The 16942-nt window shown below is 38.3% G+C and overlaps 2 protein-coding genes across 5 annotated transcripts; one reads left to right on the top strand and one right to left on the bottom strand.

The window, feature by feature from the left end:
- Nucleotides 1-449: 449 nt before the first annotated feature.
- On the top strand, nt 450-6546 carry LOC116266421 (protein RMD5 homolog). Of its 4 annotated transcripts, XM_031647640.2 has the most exons (5): nt 450-798; nt 3086-3181; nt 3250-3272; nt 4647-4729; nt 5222-6546. In XM_031647640.2, exon 5 carries the CDS (start codon nt 5257-5259, stop codon nt 6412-6414), a length of 1158 nt encoding a protein of 385 aa, XP_031503500.1. In that variant the 5' UTR covers nt 450-798; nt 3086-3181; nt 3250-3272; nt 4647-4729; nt 5222-5256; the 3' UTR covers nt 6415-6546. The 4 variants fall into 4 exon arrangements, with proteins under 4 accessions (XP_031503500.1, XP_031503501.1, XP_031503499.1 ...); XM_031647641.2 differs by lacking the exon at nt 4647-4729; XM_031647639.2 differs by lacking the exons at nt 3086-3181; nt 3250-3272; nt 4647-4729 and having other exon boundaries at nt 452-798.
- A 412-nt stretch (nt 6547-6958) lies between these two features.
- LOC116266420 (pheophorbide a oxygenase, chloroplastic) lies at nt 6959-12932 on the bottom strand. The gene is made up of 7 exons (XM_031647638.2): nt 12058-12932; nt 11674-11909; nt 11436-11562; nt 10499-10635; nt 9355-9514; nt 7462-7737; nt 6959-7364 (listed from the first exon to the last, which is right to left on the bottom strand). Exons 1-7 carry the CDS (start codon nt 12481-12483, stop codon nt 7110-7112), a joined length of 1617 nt encoding a protein of 538 aa, XP_031503498.1. The 5' UTR covers nt 12484-12932; the 3' UTR covers nt 6959-7109.
- Nucleotides 12933-16942: the final 4010 nt, after the last annotated feature.

The raw sequence follows: 16942 nt of genomic DNA, 5'->3' as shown, positions 1-16942 counted from the left end.
CGATACTCGGCACAACATACATTGGGTTGTTGTGATGGCATGAAGTTTAAAATGGTTGAAGGATTTCAACTCGTCTGTTTATCTCTCTCTCTCTCTCTTATATATATATAAGTTGCCCCCAAATTAACACGAATGGGCAAGAGAGAGATAGATTAGACCCTAAATAATTCTTTTTCACATTATGACAACCCCTTATTTTCTCAAACTGATTTCTTGGGGAGAGAAATAAAGAGTTGTCTGGTTGTTGGCACATGATTTATTAATTTAAATGTTGTAGATCTTCTCCTTCAAATGACAAGAATTTCATTCCGTTTGTATCTGATGGTACGAGAAAATTATTTAGTGAGAGAAGACAAAAGAGATAATTTATCTCTTTGATTAATTAAAGGAGCTCTTTTAAAAATAAAATTCTGAGGGTGAGATGGAATGACAGGCCTTTGATTATTTAATCTTAGATTTGAAGTGATATGAAATTGAAATTTGCGTTTGATCTTTAACATGGTGGTGCCTGCTGCCGATCCCTCTTCTCCGAATCGTTGCCGACTCTCTGGAATCTCGGCCTGAGAGCCGCACTTCCCCCCTCTCTCGGGCTCTTCCTCTCTCTCCTTTTTTGTCAACGCCTTCCGTTGTCTGGTCTCTCACTCTCACTGGTTCTTCCTTCTTCTCTGACGTCCCCGCTGCTCTCTACCCTGGTGGTCGCGAGTGCCATCAGTGAGATTTCTCCGACGACCCTGATCGGTTTACAGTCTTCGTCGCAAGCGAATATCTTCAAAACTCCTAGTTCTCATCACCAGCATCGTAAGGAATACTGAGGATGTTTTTTTTTGTCTCTCTTGCCCTTTTTCTCTATTTGATATTGTTCACCTTTTTCTTCTTCGTGAATTGTCTGTTTCGTGGAACCGTGCTTGTTTGTCGATTGTTGCGTGTTTGTGTTGTGCCGATTTGATCGTTACGTTTTTTGTTTCACTTCGTATAATTATTATTATTATTATTTTTTGTTTGGTTCCCAAGCTGCCGTTTCTTCATTCTTATGCTCCCCATTTACTATGGTTTCTTGTTGTTATAGTTTAAGTTATTGATAATATCACCACTGTTGGTGTTTTCGTCACCCTTTTTCTTCTCCTCTTTCGGTTTTCTCTCTGACATTCTTCGTGTATATGAATAGCATCTTACCAACATTAGCCCCTGAATGGAGAAAATTTTGCTAACAAAGTCATTTTTCTCGACATGCACGCATTCAGATGCAGGTGCACGTCATCTTCTGTTTTGGAAAATAAATTACCGAAACGATGAGTTAATGAAATGCAATTGTTGGAACTTGGAACGGCCTAGAGGAAGTTAGTATAAAAAGTTGGTTGATTTTCTTTCTTTAAGCTCTAATTCATCTTGTTTGGCCTAATACCGCTCTCAGTGCAAGTTTTAAGCGGCTACATGGGCTTACTTGGTAGGTGATGCACCATGAGAATTGAGAAGGAAGTGGAAAAACTATTGGAGATGTCGTCTATTTGCAGTTGCAGATCAATGAGTTATTTTTTGCATAAAAGCAAATGAAAAGTTCTTTAATGGAAAGACATATACTTCACTTGCTATCGTACATTATTTTGACTTATTCTTGTGCCAGAAAAGAAATAGCTAAACCAGTATTCTCTTTCTTTCAGTTAGCTGTTCAGGAGGTAGGTACACTATTCACTGTTAAGGCACAGACCTTACGTTAAACTGAAACAACCTGCAAGAATTTAAGGCTATGGATGAGCAAATAAAAGTATCTCATGAATTTCATACTTGAGGATTTTGTAGGCAACCAGCTAATGACAATGTTGTTGCTTCTATGTGTGCATAAAGGCAAGCACAAATTTTGAAAGATAGACTGTTACAAAGAATTATTGGTTATTTGGTTGTACAAGCGTTATTGTGAGACATTCAGCTGAGCTTTGAGCACTATATCTACATTTTATTATCCAGGGCACTTAGTTTTGGCATTTATTTTGAAAGTAGTCGTTAGAACTTATAATTTTGCATAGCCATTTGTTTGAGTAATTATGTATGAAGCAAGAGTCTCAGTTTTAATAAATCCAGAAGGAATCCTCAGCATGTTTGATGCGGAATTATGTATGAAGCAAGAGGAACTCTATATTTTTGTTTGCTCTTGTAGGTTTTGTATATCTATTTTGGTTTCATGGACTTCTGTTCTTGTCTTGCTTATTTCGGTATTGAGGATTTTTATTTCTGTTTTTATGTTATTAATGTCTTGTTGGACAAGATTTATCGTCTGCTTTAATTTGGTTTGTGAGTTTATATCAAGCCTTTATGGATAAACAATTTAGCTGTCTAAGAAACTGTGTTATCTATATAGATGATATAATAGTGAATATAATTGGAATGATAAAGATAAAAAGATTATACAAAAAATACAAACCCTTTGTAAAAATCTACCAAAGTTAGAATTTTCTGATGAAACAATGGAATTCATATGGATAATTGAGACAGATGCATCAGACACAAGTTATGACTCAGTACTAAAAGTCTAAAGTATAGATATCAAAATTCAAAATCAGTCATGATAAAGTATATAGATCAAAAAGGTGATCCAATGACAAATTCTATTAATCTAAGAAAGCTAATTATATTATAAGGCTAGATTAGATGTTTATAGTAGCTCTATTGTTTACCTCATTGATGAATATAATCATTATTCAATCAATAGTGGATTTACAAATCTTTATCGAGCTGAGATAATGCCAGCGATAAGTTCTTAGTGTTTTCATGGGTAATTTTCTAGAAAAATATTTTCAGAAATCTTTGTGATTCTATCAAGACCATGCCATCAATATCATATTTTCCTTTATATTTTTCTTTACTTTTACTTTATCTATTATTTTGTCTGTTGAAGTATGCTTTTATCTTCGTATTTTTTTTATTTTATTTGATCTTTTCTTACTTGATTTTACCATTTTTACATTTTTAAACTCTTTTTCTAAGAACTCCCCTAATAGTTAACTAAAAAACTATCTTTTCATGATATTTTAGCTACAGGAGATATAGTTGAGACTAATAATTGTTATTATGTTCTTAATTTCTTTACCAGCAAATAAGTGCAGATCAATCTACTATGAAAGTTTAGAACATTGAACACATTGTTCTGACCCCCAGGCTACCAACTATAACCTCATTAATGATGATGGTAAGTTGACTTGTTTTTGGCAAAATTATCAAAATGTAGTAGGCATAACATAAATTTCTTTCTTTCAGGTATACAAAAGAGAGAAACTCAGGTACATAAGAGCTTCATAGGAGCTGCTGGAGTATTTGAATAATGACAAATTTCTTGGCAGTTTTGTAATTAATGTTTTTCTATGTGGTTCTTGATCTGACTAGGTCAAATTGTTGCACATAGTCCATTTGATAGAGAATAATATTTGAATCATTTCTTTCTACAAAATATATAACTACTTTCACGTCTTCTAATCTATGAAAGCTGCAGGCTTTGCTTTAATCCCCTAGCAGTAGGGCTGCACACGAGCTGAGTTGAGCTCCAGTTGGGCCATCTCGAGCTCGACTTGGCTGAGAAAACTTGAGCTTGAACTTGAGTCAAGCTCGAGTGAACAAGCTCAAGCTCGACCCAACAATACAACATCGAGCTCAAACTCAACTCATTTAACTCGCTTATGTTAAGCATGTCTCGTTTCTTTAACTCATTTAGCTCGTTAACTCATTTAACTCGATTAACTTGTTCAGTTGCTATTCGTTTAACTATTTTTTTCATTATAATTCAACATTTGTTATGTAGTCGAGCCGAGTCGAGTTTAAATGAGTTAAGTTCTTACGAGTTACAACTCAAACTCGTATCATTTAACATTTCAAGTGTACATTTGAACTCGAGCCTGACTAATTTATAAACGAGTCGAGTTCGAGTTGAGTTTAGACAAGTGAGTTTGAATCAAGCTCGAGTTGGCTCGACTCATTGTGCAGCCCTACCTAGCAGTCTGCTCAAGTGTCACAAATGGCAAAATTCATTTTTACACGGTAAAGCACATAGGTAATAGGGAATTTGTTATGCGGTAGCCTTCCATATGTGTTATTCTGTGTTTGATGACTATAGATGGCATGAGCTCTGTCAACATGGTGGAAAAAAATGAAAAGTATACGAAAGGGTTGTCCAATAAGTCGCCACGTATGTCAATTATCAATCCATGCAACATACCTTATGGAATCTGTATGTCCACTATGTGCTGTTGTTTGCTCCAGCAGTTCCACATGATGGCCCCTTAGTCTTTTAAGTATAAATTTCTGGGAAATAAAGACCAATTCCCCAGTGTTACTAGCCAGCCAATGACTAGATGGGGTAAGGGTTCAGAAGCCTTTCTGCACAGGGCGCAAGTGGTTTGCCATTGGCACTCTGAGATGCTCAAGGCAGATTCATGTGAGAAACATGTTTCCATGTGCCAACTACATGAACAGACAACTGGGGTACGTATCTGCTTCTGCCACATCTGGCAGGAATTGCTATCAGAATTTGGGAATTTAGACTGCTGGTTGCCAAAAATTTGTGAACATTGCTTCTGTTTCTCACCTGTAACTGGAAAAGATGGTGATAAATGATTCCTTGTTGCTTCTGCAAATTCTCACAGTGCATACTTGTATTCCAGAAAGGAGGTGAAATAGATCGATACTAAAATAGATTGCTTGCAAGTTGCAATTTTTCTGCAACTTGAGGGAGAGTATGGAAGAGGTAATCATATGCTGGGTATTTTTAGGATCAGAAATATTTCGTTTCTAGCTTGCTTTCTATCATGCCAATTTTATCGGATGTCTCCAAGGAGACACTTAAGACTTTGCTAAAACTAATAATTGACAGCAGAGATTTCTCCACTACTGGACGAGTGTTAAAGAGATAAACAGATCTTAGCAGTTCATTTTTTTTATGGAAGTTTTTTTTCTAGTGCTCTCTGCCAATGTTCACTGTTCTGCATTTAGGACTATAATGGCTTATGCTGCTGGAATTGAACTTGCAGGCTCATTTTGCGAACCATAACACTCAACAATATATTTTTCTCTGTTATTTGATGAGTTGCTTCTTAACCGAAGCTTGCAGTTTAGTTTGCTAACCAAGAAGATTTATGTGGAAAATATCGATCCTTTAACTTTTTCATCCATACGTTCCTTTGATATGTGTGCCTTATTTATTGTGGAATAATAGTATATTAATTTGTGAATGCTGCAGAAGATAGTTTTCTGGAAGAACTTGTCCAATTTGTTATGGAGCTCACTGCCATTAAGGATGCATTTGAGCATGTTGTCAAGAAGCAGAAGTTGTTCACATCTAAAACCCAGGAAGTAGTTGATCAGGTGGCTCATGAAATTGGGCAGGCATTGATGAATCTGCAGTCTAGTATGACCACGGAAGAAGATGCATGCGTAATCAAAACTGCCCTTGTGGAACTAAACGAGAGGCTAACTGACATTGGCCTGCACAGGCAACTCAACGGTTCACAAAAGGAACTCAATGTTGCGCTCAGCAAATACACAAAATTCCTTGAGAAGGCCTTCATTCCAGACATAGCTACATCATATAAAAACATTGAGTTTGACTTGCAGATTGTTAATGAGATTATTGCTACACACTTTTACAGGCAAGGTCTGTTTGATCTAGGTGACTGCTTTGTGGCTGAGACTGGTGTGCCCAACTCATCCAACCTTCGAGCCCCTTTCTTGGAGATGTATCACATGCTTGAGGAGTTGAAGAAAAAAAACCTTGAGCCAGCTCTTAAATGGGTTTCTGCCCATCATGAACATCTTTCCAGAGAATGCATGCTTGAACTAAAGCTCCACAGGCTGCAATTTATGGAGATACTGAAGAATGGGAACAGAAACGAGGCATTGGAATATGCTAGAAGCTACCTTGCTCCTTTTGCTGCAGTTCGGATGTGTGAGGTCCAGAAGTTAATGGCATGCCTTCTATGGGTGGGAAAGATGGACTCATCTCCATATGCAGAGCTGCTTGCACCTTCTCACTGGGATGAACTAGCAGCAGAACTTATTCAAGAGTATTGCAGGTTATTAGGTCAATCCTACCAGAGCCCACTATATATGACGATCGCTGCAGGAACACAAGGACTGCCTACGTTGCTTAAGCTTACGAATGTAATGGCTGCCAAAAAGCAGGAATGGCAAACAATGAAGCAACTGCCAGTTCCAGTGGAGTTGGGTAGCGAATTCCAGTTCCATTCCATCTTTGTATGCCCAGTTTCACGTGACCAGGGTACTAAGGAAAACCCACCAATGATGTTGCCTTGTGGGCATGTGCTGTGCAAGCAATCAATAACGAAGCTGTCAAAGAACAACACACGGATGTTCAAGTGCGCATATTGTCCGCTAGAAGCATCTGCTGCAAACTGCAAGCAGTTATTCTTCTGATGATTACATACCAAAGCTGTCAGTAAAATAAATGTATTTCCTTTCTGATTCGGCACATTACTTTTCCTTGCAATGTAAGTATTTCCTTTCCTTCTCAGTAGTCAGAAAGCCCGGCCAGTAGTCAAATCTCAACGGTAACTATCATCTTCACAATGATCTGGATGCTAGACGGGGTTGCCGGCCGAAGATGAATAAAATGTTAACCAGGGTTTGGTTTGTACTCGATAAGTAATCATAGGGAAGCATTTCTTCAACAAAGGTTTTTCGGCGGCCAAAAATCACCTCAGTTTTATGAAGTTGGTCTCTTTTTTCCTTTCTCCCTTTTGTCCCTTTTCAAGAGAAAAAGGGGGTGGAGGAATAGAAGGCATGTCAAGGGCAAATCGTTATAAGAACTCACACCGAATTTATTGAAGCTCCTGTTTCTGCACCGAAAAAGAAATCTTCCAAAAAATTCTGCCGTGGTGGAGGATATGAGATGAAGCCGCCGGGTAGGGGTGGGGGGGGGGGCGGGGGGGGGGGGGGGGCGGTGCTCTGCCTTGCAAAATTTAAAGTTCAGAAAGAAAATTTTATGCGACATTGGAGCAAGACGTTTGAGGATATTTACATGTACGGATATACACAGATTACAATAAGATATTTTTCTTGCACTTCAAAGACCAAGAAACTTGATAAGCACAATTCAGACTGCCCTAGACCTAATCAATATCCGCATGAACATAGTCGACAAACACAAAATTCTTTTCCAACTGGCTCAAGATGTACGCCAATGCAGCACTTGCAACTGCAGCGCCAGCTAGAAGAAATCTCAACTGCATTTCGGCAGGGATGCTAGCTGTTGCAGTCAAAGCAACAGCTGCACCGATCAACACTTTCTGGAGAGTCTGGAAAGCAGTATATGCACTCTTACATGATGAACATTTAAGTGTGTGTTGTTCATATCTGTCCATCATCTGCAAGGGGAAACCCATTTAAGTCATCTGAAAGCCCATGAATGTTTTTGCTAAAACTACACGCATATGATAAAACCTAGAGCGAGAGAGAGTGCACCTGACGCTTGGACAATACTGTTGAAGGAAGAGGCTGCTGGACAACTGAATCATACCACTCTGGTTGGCTATCTCCATGACGTCTCAACCAATTACGAAAAGCTAGAACAAACCGATCAGCTTGAGTGGGAGTAAAGGTCAGCTTAGTGTACTGTTGATTGATGTCAGATGACTCCTTCGACTTGGATAGGAATATTTTCTCCTGGCCCTGAAGAACAATCATGTCACCATCATAGATCTTGTTTGAAGTCCAGTGTTCATGCCATCTTGGAACCAACTGCATAAGGATAAAACCAAAACAGAACAGGCAAGATCAGGTTTAAAAGCAACATAAACGCTGAACCAACTTCGTAAAGATAAAATCAAAGCAGAATGCCAAATGTTGATGAATGAACCTAACTAGCAAAAGGAAAGTGTCAAGCAAACTCGTATAAAAATAATATAAATGCTGATGTTCTAATAAATTTTCCTTTCAAGATTTACTAATAAAATCTCTTGATATACATAGAGGAAGTTTCATATTACAGTAAGACAAAGGGCAAAATAAGTTCAAATCATATGCAGATAGAATGAAGGTAGGCGTAACATTCACAACCAAACCATGATTAATAGATATTCTTCTTGCATAATCGAGTGTTGCATCAATCAAATTTAACACATCGAATATCTATCATATTCAAAGAAAAACACATTTTGATTATAACATTTTAGGTTATATGTTTGTCTTCCATGACATCAAAATCAATGATCCATTCGGCCTTATGTTGTCATTTTCTGATGCATTGCAAGAAATACTTGAATAAACAACAAACCCTTAAAACTACAAAGAACTACTAACCAAGACTACGCATGAGCATGCAGTATTCTTTCAACACAGTTAAAAAGAACATAGCTACAAGTTAGTATGCTTGCCTTCTAACCCCAAACATAGGGACAGATCTTTTTTTCTTTCATTTCCTTTCTCCCGTGACAAGGGGAAGCACTGAATGCCTGGGCATGTTCAAAACTTGCCAGATCCGAAGCTGTATGTCTACCTTGTCTTGCTTCAGTTATCCTTCAGCCTAGGAACCATGGGTACCATGACACTGTCCGACATGATCCTTAATTTTCAGTGGACCAACCTAGCTAGGTGTGGTGCCTCTTGTATGCATATCTTGCATTCATGAATGAGATGTTCAGATCACGATATTTTTGAAAATATTGCAATATTAACAAGAAAAACAAAAAAATGGTGAAAAAAAACACGATATTTTGAAAAGAAAGGGAAAAAGTTATTATCATGTTTTTCACAGTATTTTCCAGTTTTTTCATTTTTCTCTTTTTTTAACGTTAATATCCTCATGTATTCAAATTTGGACTTAAACTAAACCATTTTTCATCATTTTTATCATCATTAAGACATTCTTTTTATCACTTTTATCATGTTTTATTTATGCTTTCTTATTAGTTTCTGATTTATTTCATTTTACCTATTTTTCAATTGTTTAAAGTTTTCCGAGTTTTTCCTGAGATTTTACCAAGTGAAACAACTTTGCCAAGAAATACTGAGAAAAATCTCACCATTAAAAACCTAAGAACGATATTTGTGACAATGGTCAAACCATTGAAAGCACTCTTAAACATCATTTTGCTATCGCACTAAAATTCTTTGGTCCACACAAAAGAATTTTAATTATCAATTCATCCACTCATAGACATTATATGGCATTTTGGTTATGATGAAACCCATTTACATAGCATTGCATAGTGCTACAACTGTACATGTAATTCAACCCAGCATGAAGTGAAATTAAGATGAAAAGCAAAACGAGATGTTACAAGAAACAAAGATAATTATTGCCCTGCAAAGTTTGAAAGCAGTATATCTATAAAAAGAACAGAGGGAAAAGCTAACCTGCCACCATGCTGGTCCTGGCATTGTAAATCGAAAGAAATTTCGGGCACTGCAGACAATAGATCGAGTCTTGCCAGGAGCCATAGGAATGTTGAATGAGCAAATCCAGATTTTCCAGGTTTGAGGACCTAAAAGAGGAAGCTTTGTATCTATTTCTATCCTGAAAAGACAAGAGTAGAAAACAGTCAGCATTCAGTACTTCCAGCAATCTAAAGAGTTAATTTCTCACAATAAAGAAACTTGTAAAATATATTAAACTACTAATTGGCTAGCTTCAAACCATAAAGACGAAAATGTTGTATTTATCCCTATCCTAAAAAATGAAATGAAGACTGGCATGGTTACTTATTACAAACAACAGCAAGCATAAAACACGACAGCAACTGCAGCTAATAACGATAGTGCAGCTCAGTATTTTCTATACCAGAACAACAAGGCAGCAGCCTTATCCTTCAAGTGGAATTTAGATTTACCTTTACTCCTAAACATGATATAGCTACAGTAATTTTCTCTGCCTAAAAAATTGTCAAAATCAGTTTTTGAATAGAATGGTTTTTCAAAAAAATTCACAGTATCAGTGGTATTCCATCAAATCAGAACTGTTCTAAATTGGAAAGTAAAATTTTTAAGAAAATCCAAAAGATGTGAGAATTATTTTAAAAATTAGGAGAGTTGATATTTGAAAAAAGTATTACAATAAAGCAAATAGCGATTTACACAATTAATGGGAAAGAAATAACCAACTGACACTAGATAAGAACAACATAAAAATATTTTTAAACAATAGTGACATAAATCAACCTCCCTTTAGATCGTTCTGTCACCAATACACGGGTAGCCAAAATTATTGTTATGGAAAAGGTCTGCTTGTTAATATCAAAAGGCTCAACCAGTGGTTTATTAGCAACTGTCTAAGATTTAGCAAGAATAAAACATGCAACGACGTTTTTTTGAGTACATCTACAAGACACAGGTTTTCCACTCATCTTCGTAATTGAAGCAGCCGGATTGGTACGAGCTGGGACCCCAGTAATAATGAGTCATAACTCATAACAGAAGACACCATTTCCCTCCTTTAACATACCTAGAAGTGAGACGTGAATTTGGCATAACGTCATAGAAACAACCAAGAGCACAAACTCACTTGTTTATTAGGTAGCATGGAGCAATAAATTTGGAACTAATCCGAGGGTTTCCATCATTAGATCCTGAAAATCCCCAAAAACCACTATCTTCCAACTTAAAAGTCAACGGTTTAGCTCTATCCCTTCTTCCAGTGACCTGTCAGATAAGTCCACAATTAGAAGCAACATTTAACCATTTGGCACTGGAAGTGATTATTACATGGAATTTATGATATAGAAAAGAAGATTCAGGAAGCAACCAAACAATTCATTGTCTGAGAGGTTGGAAACATCAATTACTCGTTTGTGATCACTACTGTACAGTACCCATCCAAATCTCAAGTACGTGCAAACGCAAGAACACTTTTAACTTGCCATGCAACAGTAGAAATCATCTTCTGTCTAACATTAAATTAGCTACTTCACAAAGATAGTTTGTTAATACAGTAATTTTGGCGCTGTTTCAAATGCAAAGAAGAGAAAAAGATAGAGAGAGAGAGAGAGAGAGAGAGAGGGTTTAAAGACATTCCATTGCACAAAATTGGGTACAAACTTGAAAATGTGTACCAACAGCCACTAAATGACACCTAAGCCATACAAACACGCCGAATTGTATAGAAGTTTCTTCACAAAAAATAAAACTTGAGGATTAACCACTAGCCGAGCTACAGTTATCTTGCGCTTTTCATGCATATACTTTCCAAAGCATACCATCAGATTAAGAACTCGGAATTGAAGAACCATGAACCTGATAACAAAGTGTTTTTCTTCGTCATAACTCAGAGTGGCGTTCATTTTTTTATGTACCTTTTTGACAATGCAATTTTTAGCTAAGCAACAATTCTTCCTTAAAAAGGGAAAAACTAGAACACGATTGGCAAAAGAGAAGCATCCATCAAATAAAAGTCCAAGAGATGAAGCAGCCAACGATGGCAATTTTGCATCAACTAGACGCACCTTGTGATGGGCAAAATCTATATGAGAAGGATCACAAACATTCTCCATAAGTGTGTCATAACCGTAGAACAAATCCCTCTGGATTGTTACACTTGAGAATTGAGGGTCGTCAAAATCAGCCGGCAACCTGGTTGATCCAAATAAAGCATAACAGGTAGCAGGCTTTCAGAATTTAAAGACTTGAAGAATGTGAAGCACAAGAACCAACGGGGGAGTTCACAGTTTAGCTGCAACATACATTGGGGGCTTAGTACGGGAAGCTTTCTCCCAGCCGTTCTCATCTGGCCAAACAAAGAGTAGACCCTGAGATATCAGAGTCGGGAACTTGACCACACAGGCCTTTGGGGACGCTGCCGCTCGCGATTCAGGTCCAACTGGAGAGGCCTGAGGAATTCTAGCACACGAACCATCAGATCTGAATGACCAACCATGATAGGAGCACTGCAACCACCCATCTTCATCAACCCTTCCTTCCTATAAGAGAAGGAATCAACCTCAACATCAGCACCTCTCTGCATTATGTGCTCGCCAGTAAAAGGGGAAAACAACAGAGAGAGAGAGAGAGAGAGAGAGAGAGAGAGAGAGAGAGAGAGAGAGAGAGAGAGAGAGAGAGAGTTCTTACAGATAGTGGTGCTAGACGATGAGGGCACTTGTCCTCGAAGGCGACCCAGTTGCCCTCTCTATCCTTCCAAAGGACTATCTCCCTGCCAAGTAGCTGGAATGGCGTGGGGAGGCGAGCGTCAAGGTCCTCCACCAGCGACACAGGATACCAATGATCCCTCCACAAGAATTTCTCGTCCTCTCCCCCACCTACCCCCTCCTCGGCGGCATCATACCCGGTATCGTCCCTATTGGGAGGAGACTCCACAGCCGAAGAGGACACAGCTCGCGAAACGACGCACTTCCTTCCACCTCGTCTTGTTACTATAGCAGCAGCAGAAGGACTCGCCAAGGATGTCGGAACGGCGAGGCACGGTTGCCTGATGCTGTGCTGCTGCAACAAGGAAACGCAACCACCGGGAATCCATGTGCACATGAGTGAGGTCATCCTTCTCCTATTGTATAAAAACGTTACTTAACGTAGAATATACAAGTACACAACCGCCAATTAACTCTGCCCTGCAGCAGACGACCAACGTGCTGCTCTAAGATCTCAGAGGAGAGCCTGTTCTCCAGCCTCCAGGTGGGTAGCGATCTAAAGAGCTATTTGCTCGACTTTGGCTTTAGATCTACTAACTATTTTTCGTTTTCTCCTCTCTTTTTGTAGCGTGGGAGTGTTGACTGGGGACAAAGAAGGAGTAGGAGTCCAAGACGAAAGGAGCAAAGTCTGTGGCTGCTAGAGTGACAAATAAGCTTTGATATTTTGCAGGTTAATTGGGCGCCCGCAGGAACTCTAGTAGGTTCATACTTCCCACCGGTTTTTGCCAATAGATGCAAAGAAGTCCAAAGCTTGAAGCAAAAGATTGATTCATTGCCAGCGTTTTGGCGTGTCCGGTGTCCCAGTTGTCCACCGTTGAATACCGAAACAGTCGATAGATTTCCCATTCAGATTTCTAAATTATAGAGAAACGGGGATGTTTTCTGCTCCAAGTAACTCGTCCAAACTTGAATTCGAGTTCTTCCTTTTTCTTTCTTCTTTTCTTTTCTGCATCCACGGTTTCAAAAGATGATACAACATTTTTGGCATTTTATTCAGCCCTCCTGTTTCCCCCTTCATACGCGTTCTCCTTATAAAGTTGCGTGAGAATCGTGCCTCTTGACTTTTCCAAAGCCGGAAAAGTGCTGCCGGATTGATGCCGACGATTGGTTCGGTTCAAGTTGTTGTGAGATGACAAAATGAAACAAGGTCCACCACAAATATGAACTCTCCTTGCAGTCGAACCAATTGTTTTATACACAATCTGCAAGTGTTCATCCATTCTGTTTTATGACTAGATGATGCTTTTGTGCACATATTACATCTCGTTAATAAATGATTATGAAAGAGCAATCTGCCAAATGCAAGGATTTTGTAGGTAACTGAAAATGCTCTGGCAAGAAACGGCTGGGCATGCTCTTTGACATGCTAACTGCTGTCTAGTAAGTAGACTGTATCTACAATTCTTAATCAGTTCCATTTGGAGCTCAATAGTTAACCAAATTGAGTGGGTTCGACCTTAAGGCTATTGAAAATATAAAACCTGACACAGACTGGACTTTTCAGTATTTTGACCCTTTGTCGATGTGGGTAAAGTTTAGATCCTATATTTGTGGACATGTTTAAGTATAAATATGACTAGCTTCAAGGGGCAAAGTGCAGTTGGGCGGTAAGGCGACCCACACTCAAGGAATTTGAGGTTCGAATCTCTAGTGTGTTTCTCTTGTGGGCTGCAAACAATGACAAGTGCAATACCTGAATTGAAGGATGCAATATAAGTCCATCCATATTACTTGCAAGTCAAACTTATCTTAAGGCAATTTCTTCCAAGTAAGCATTAAAAAAAGTATAAATAGGAGTAAGTGTTCAAGCTGGTAATAAGACAGTTTGCTTCTGACAGATTTGGGTTTGGAACTGTGTGTGTGAGAGAGAGAGAGAACGTACATTGGGGACTCGGATGGAATTGGCTCTACGGCTGGAACAGTTGTACCGTTACAGCCCTTCACCGCTGCTAGTTAAAGTAGCAAACTTCCATCGAGTCTCCAATCTGATGGCGCTCTCCTATTAATTCTTACATTTGTTTGAAACTGGCAGTTGGGTTTCTGCACACTGGATGAGCTAGAAAATGAAATCATCATAGGTCTAACTATGTGTAATGATAACATGGAAAAGTCATTTCTTGCATTTGAGATGCTAAAACCAATTCTACCGATTTGATGAAGAACATGGGCAGCAGCTATATGCAATTACGAGCATGATGATAAAATCATAATCGAACCTCATCGCAACAGCAAAAAATGTCCAATCTGATTATTACTATTATAAACTTTTTAGAGATGGCAGCAAAAATTCATGTATGAAGGAATAGGCTGGTCCACCGAAAACATCAAGAAACAAAATTTGAAATTGCCATTCCATCGATATAGATTCTCAGTGAATTGAACTACATGAAATGAAACATGCATTCCCTTCTTCTTGTTTTGTCGTTCATGGTGTCAGAGCTAGGTGCCTGAGAGTGCAGTTGTCTGCCAAATCCGCAACAAGGTCTGTTCTTCTGCTTTGGATTGATTCAATGGTTCTAACCATTCCTGCAAGAACTATTCCTCAAGCTCCTGTAGCAGGGACAGTTGCAGTTCATCCAGACTATGAACGGTTTGCAAATACCATGGCCACCATTCGCATAAAAGTTGCATTGACTAATCTCAGGCTTTCTGTGGATCAGATGCCATTACAGCAGATGATTATACAAGTTGAATAGTTCTCATGTTGATGATGCCAAACTCAGGCATCTTCTTGAAGTGCTGTTTTAGAAAACCTTTTTCGTATGCCTAAGATTAAGGATTTTGTTTCAGTTAAACAACTCACCATAGACGTGAGATTTTCTTCCACCATGTTTTTTTATCAAGAGCAATAAAACAGGACAGGTAATGGTGCCTGGAACAAAACAAAGGTTGGCACCAGGGGCTCAGAAACCACAGCTCAACGTTGTCTGGTTTTTAAATAGACGGAACTTGGTTAATCTCAGCTCCAGGTTGAATAAAAATATCAATTTGATTAATCTCAGCTCTAGGTTGAATAAAAATCTCATACGGTCTAGCTGCCTCCATTCACTCTGATTTATGGTGTCCATCCCTTGTGAATAGCACAAAATTTTTCTTGCATGTATCCTTTGCAACAAGAATACAAATCTTTGACCAACTTTGTTCATCCCATTGTTGTGTTGGTAGACATTTTGAGAAGAAAGTAAACATTTTAGATGGCAAAAGTGAATACAATGTCAATTAATTTATTCAATAATATGGAGATTAATCATTAGAATACTAGCACAAAGACTCGACAAAATGAGATTGTGGAGGATAAGCATCCAAATGTGATTGAGCATGGTCCTACATTGTTTTTTTCATTGAAATGCCTAAAAAAATTGTGGTTGAGGCTTTTACAAATACTGTAGTTTTATTTGACAACTTATCATCATACTCATTAAATATATTCTCCCCATATTTTCAGCTATTTGTGAAACACCCTGCTTATTCATCCATGAGAGTATTCTGTCATCAGTGTTTTCTTTGTTTGATAGCTTATGATCAATCTAAGTCTGATCTGAAATCTTGCTTGTGTGTATTTTTGGGTTGCAGTATCAGATTCAAGGGTTATAGATGCTTGTGGGGTGAGTCCACCAGACTAGAGTTTCCTTTGGGTGTGGAGTTAAACATGGGTACAAAATATTTTATCTATAACCCTAAGTTTCAAAATAATGATACTTAGTAGATTCATGTGAATAAGGATCCCACAAAATATATTCTCATCTTACCATTGACTCCAGAATGCAAGAACCATTATTACCGTATAATGATACATCAATCAGATGCAAGGTTAAAGCAACAACTTCGGAAAGATTATTGCCAATAGTAACAATTTTGTTACGGTCTCATGAATCTTCCTAAAAAATTGAGAAGATTCATAGTTTATGAATCTCTCTCAATTTTTGGGAAAGATTCATGAGACAGTAACAATATGCCATTGGTGCCAAACAGCCCCAAGAGGAACAACTCAACCACTGCCAATCACTGTGCTTCATCATAACATGCAATAGGTCTGACATTAAGCCCAATCCGAAATTCACATGAGGTCTCCCATTGCAAATCTATTCATCATGAACCTTGATCCATGAAAGAAGCCTAAGTAACTGTGGTTGGAAAAAATTTGATGGATGAACAAAATGCAGCAGTCCATAAATGAGATTTGGTTTCATATAAGTCAAACATAAATATTGTTAGCTTAAAATAAGTATACAAGGCCAAACATTGATTTATTAGAGACAAGCTGTATATTTTAGAGAGTGAGCATCTTGAGATCTGATCTCCATTTCAAGTGGTAGAAATTCACTTACCTAGCAAGTAACCAGAATTGGCTTCCTTCTCCTCTTAATACTATGTAGTGTGCATATTAAGTGGTGTGATGGTAGTTAGCAAACCTGTGCCTCAGACTCGGATGGGTAGATGAACGGTCTCGTCGGCTCGGTTGAGTATTCAAATAACCATAATGTAAATCATTGTACCTGAATCAAGCGAGTTAAGACGAGTTAGAGCTGAGTCAGGCCAAACCTTAACCGTAGCTGGATTTGTTGGCAATCTGAGCTGACTTGGGCGATTCTTGAGTTAGCCTGACGAGTTTGCCAACTATGGATGTGGTTGCTTTAATCCTAGATTTCATTTAAAAGGGTACATGCCGAAGTTTTGTCCTTGCCATGGTAAGTCCAATAGTGATTCAAGCAACTAAAACATATGTAAGACACTTTCTCCTTTAAAACCTAATCAATGTCACACTGGCCTAGGCTGAGCACAAGAAGGGGTTAACACGAAATATTATA

This window comes from Nymphaea colorata, chromosome 12 (genome assembly GCF_008831285.2).
Source record: "Nymphaea colorata isolate Beijing-Zhang1983 chromosome 12, ASM883128v2, whole genome shotgun sequence".
Lineage (NCBI taxonomy): Eukaryota > Viridiplantae > Streptophyta > Magnoliopsida > Nymphaeales > Nymphaeaceae > Nymphaea > Nymphaea colorata.
This window is presented reverse-complemented; position numbering and strand designations above follow the sequence as displayed.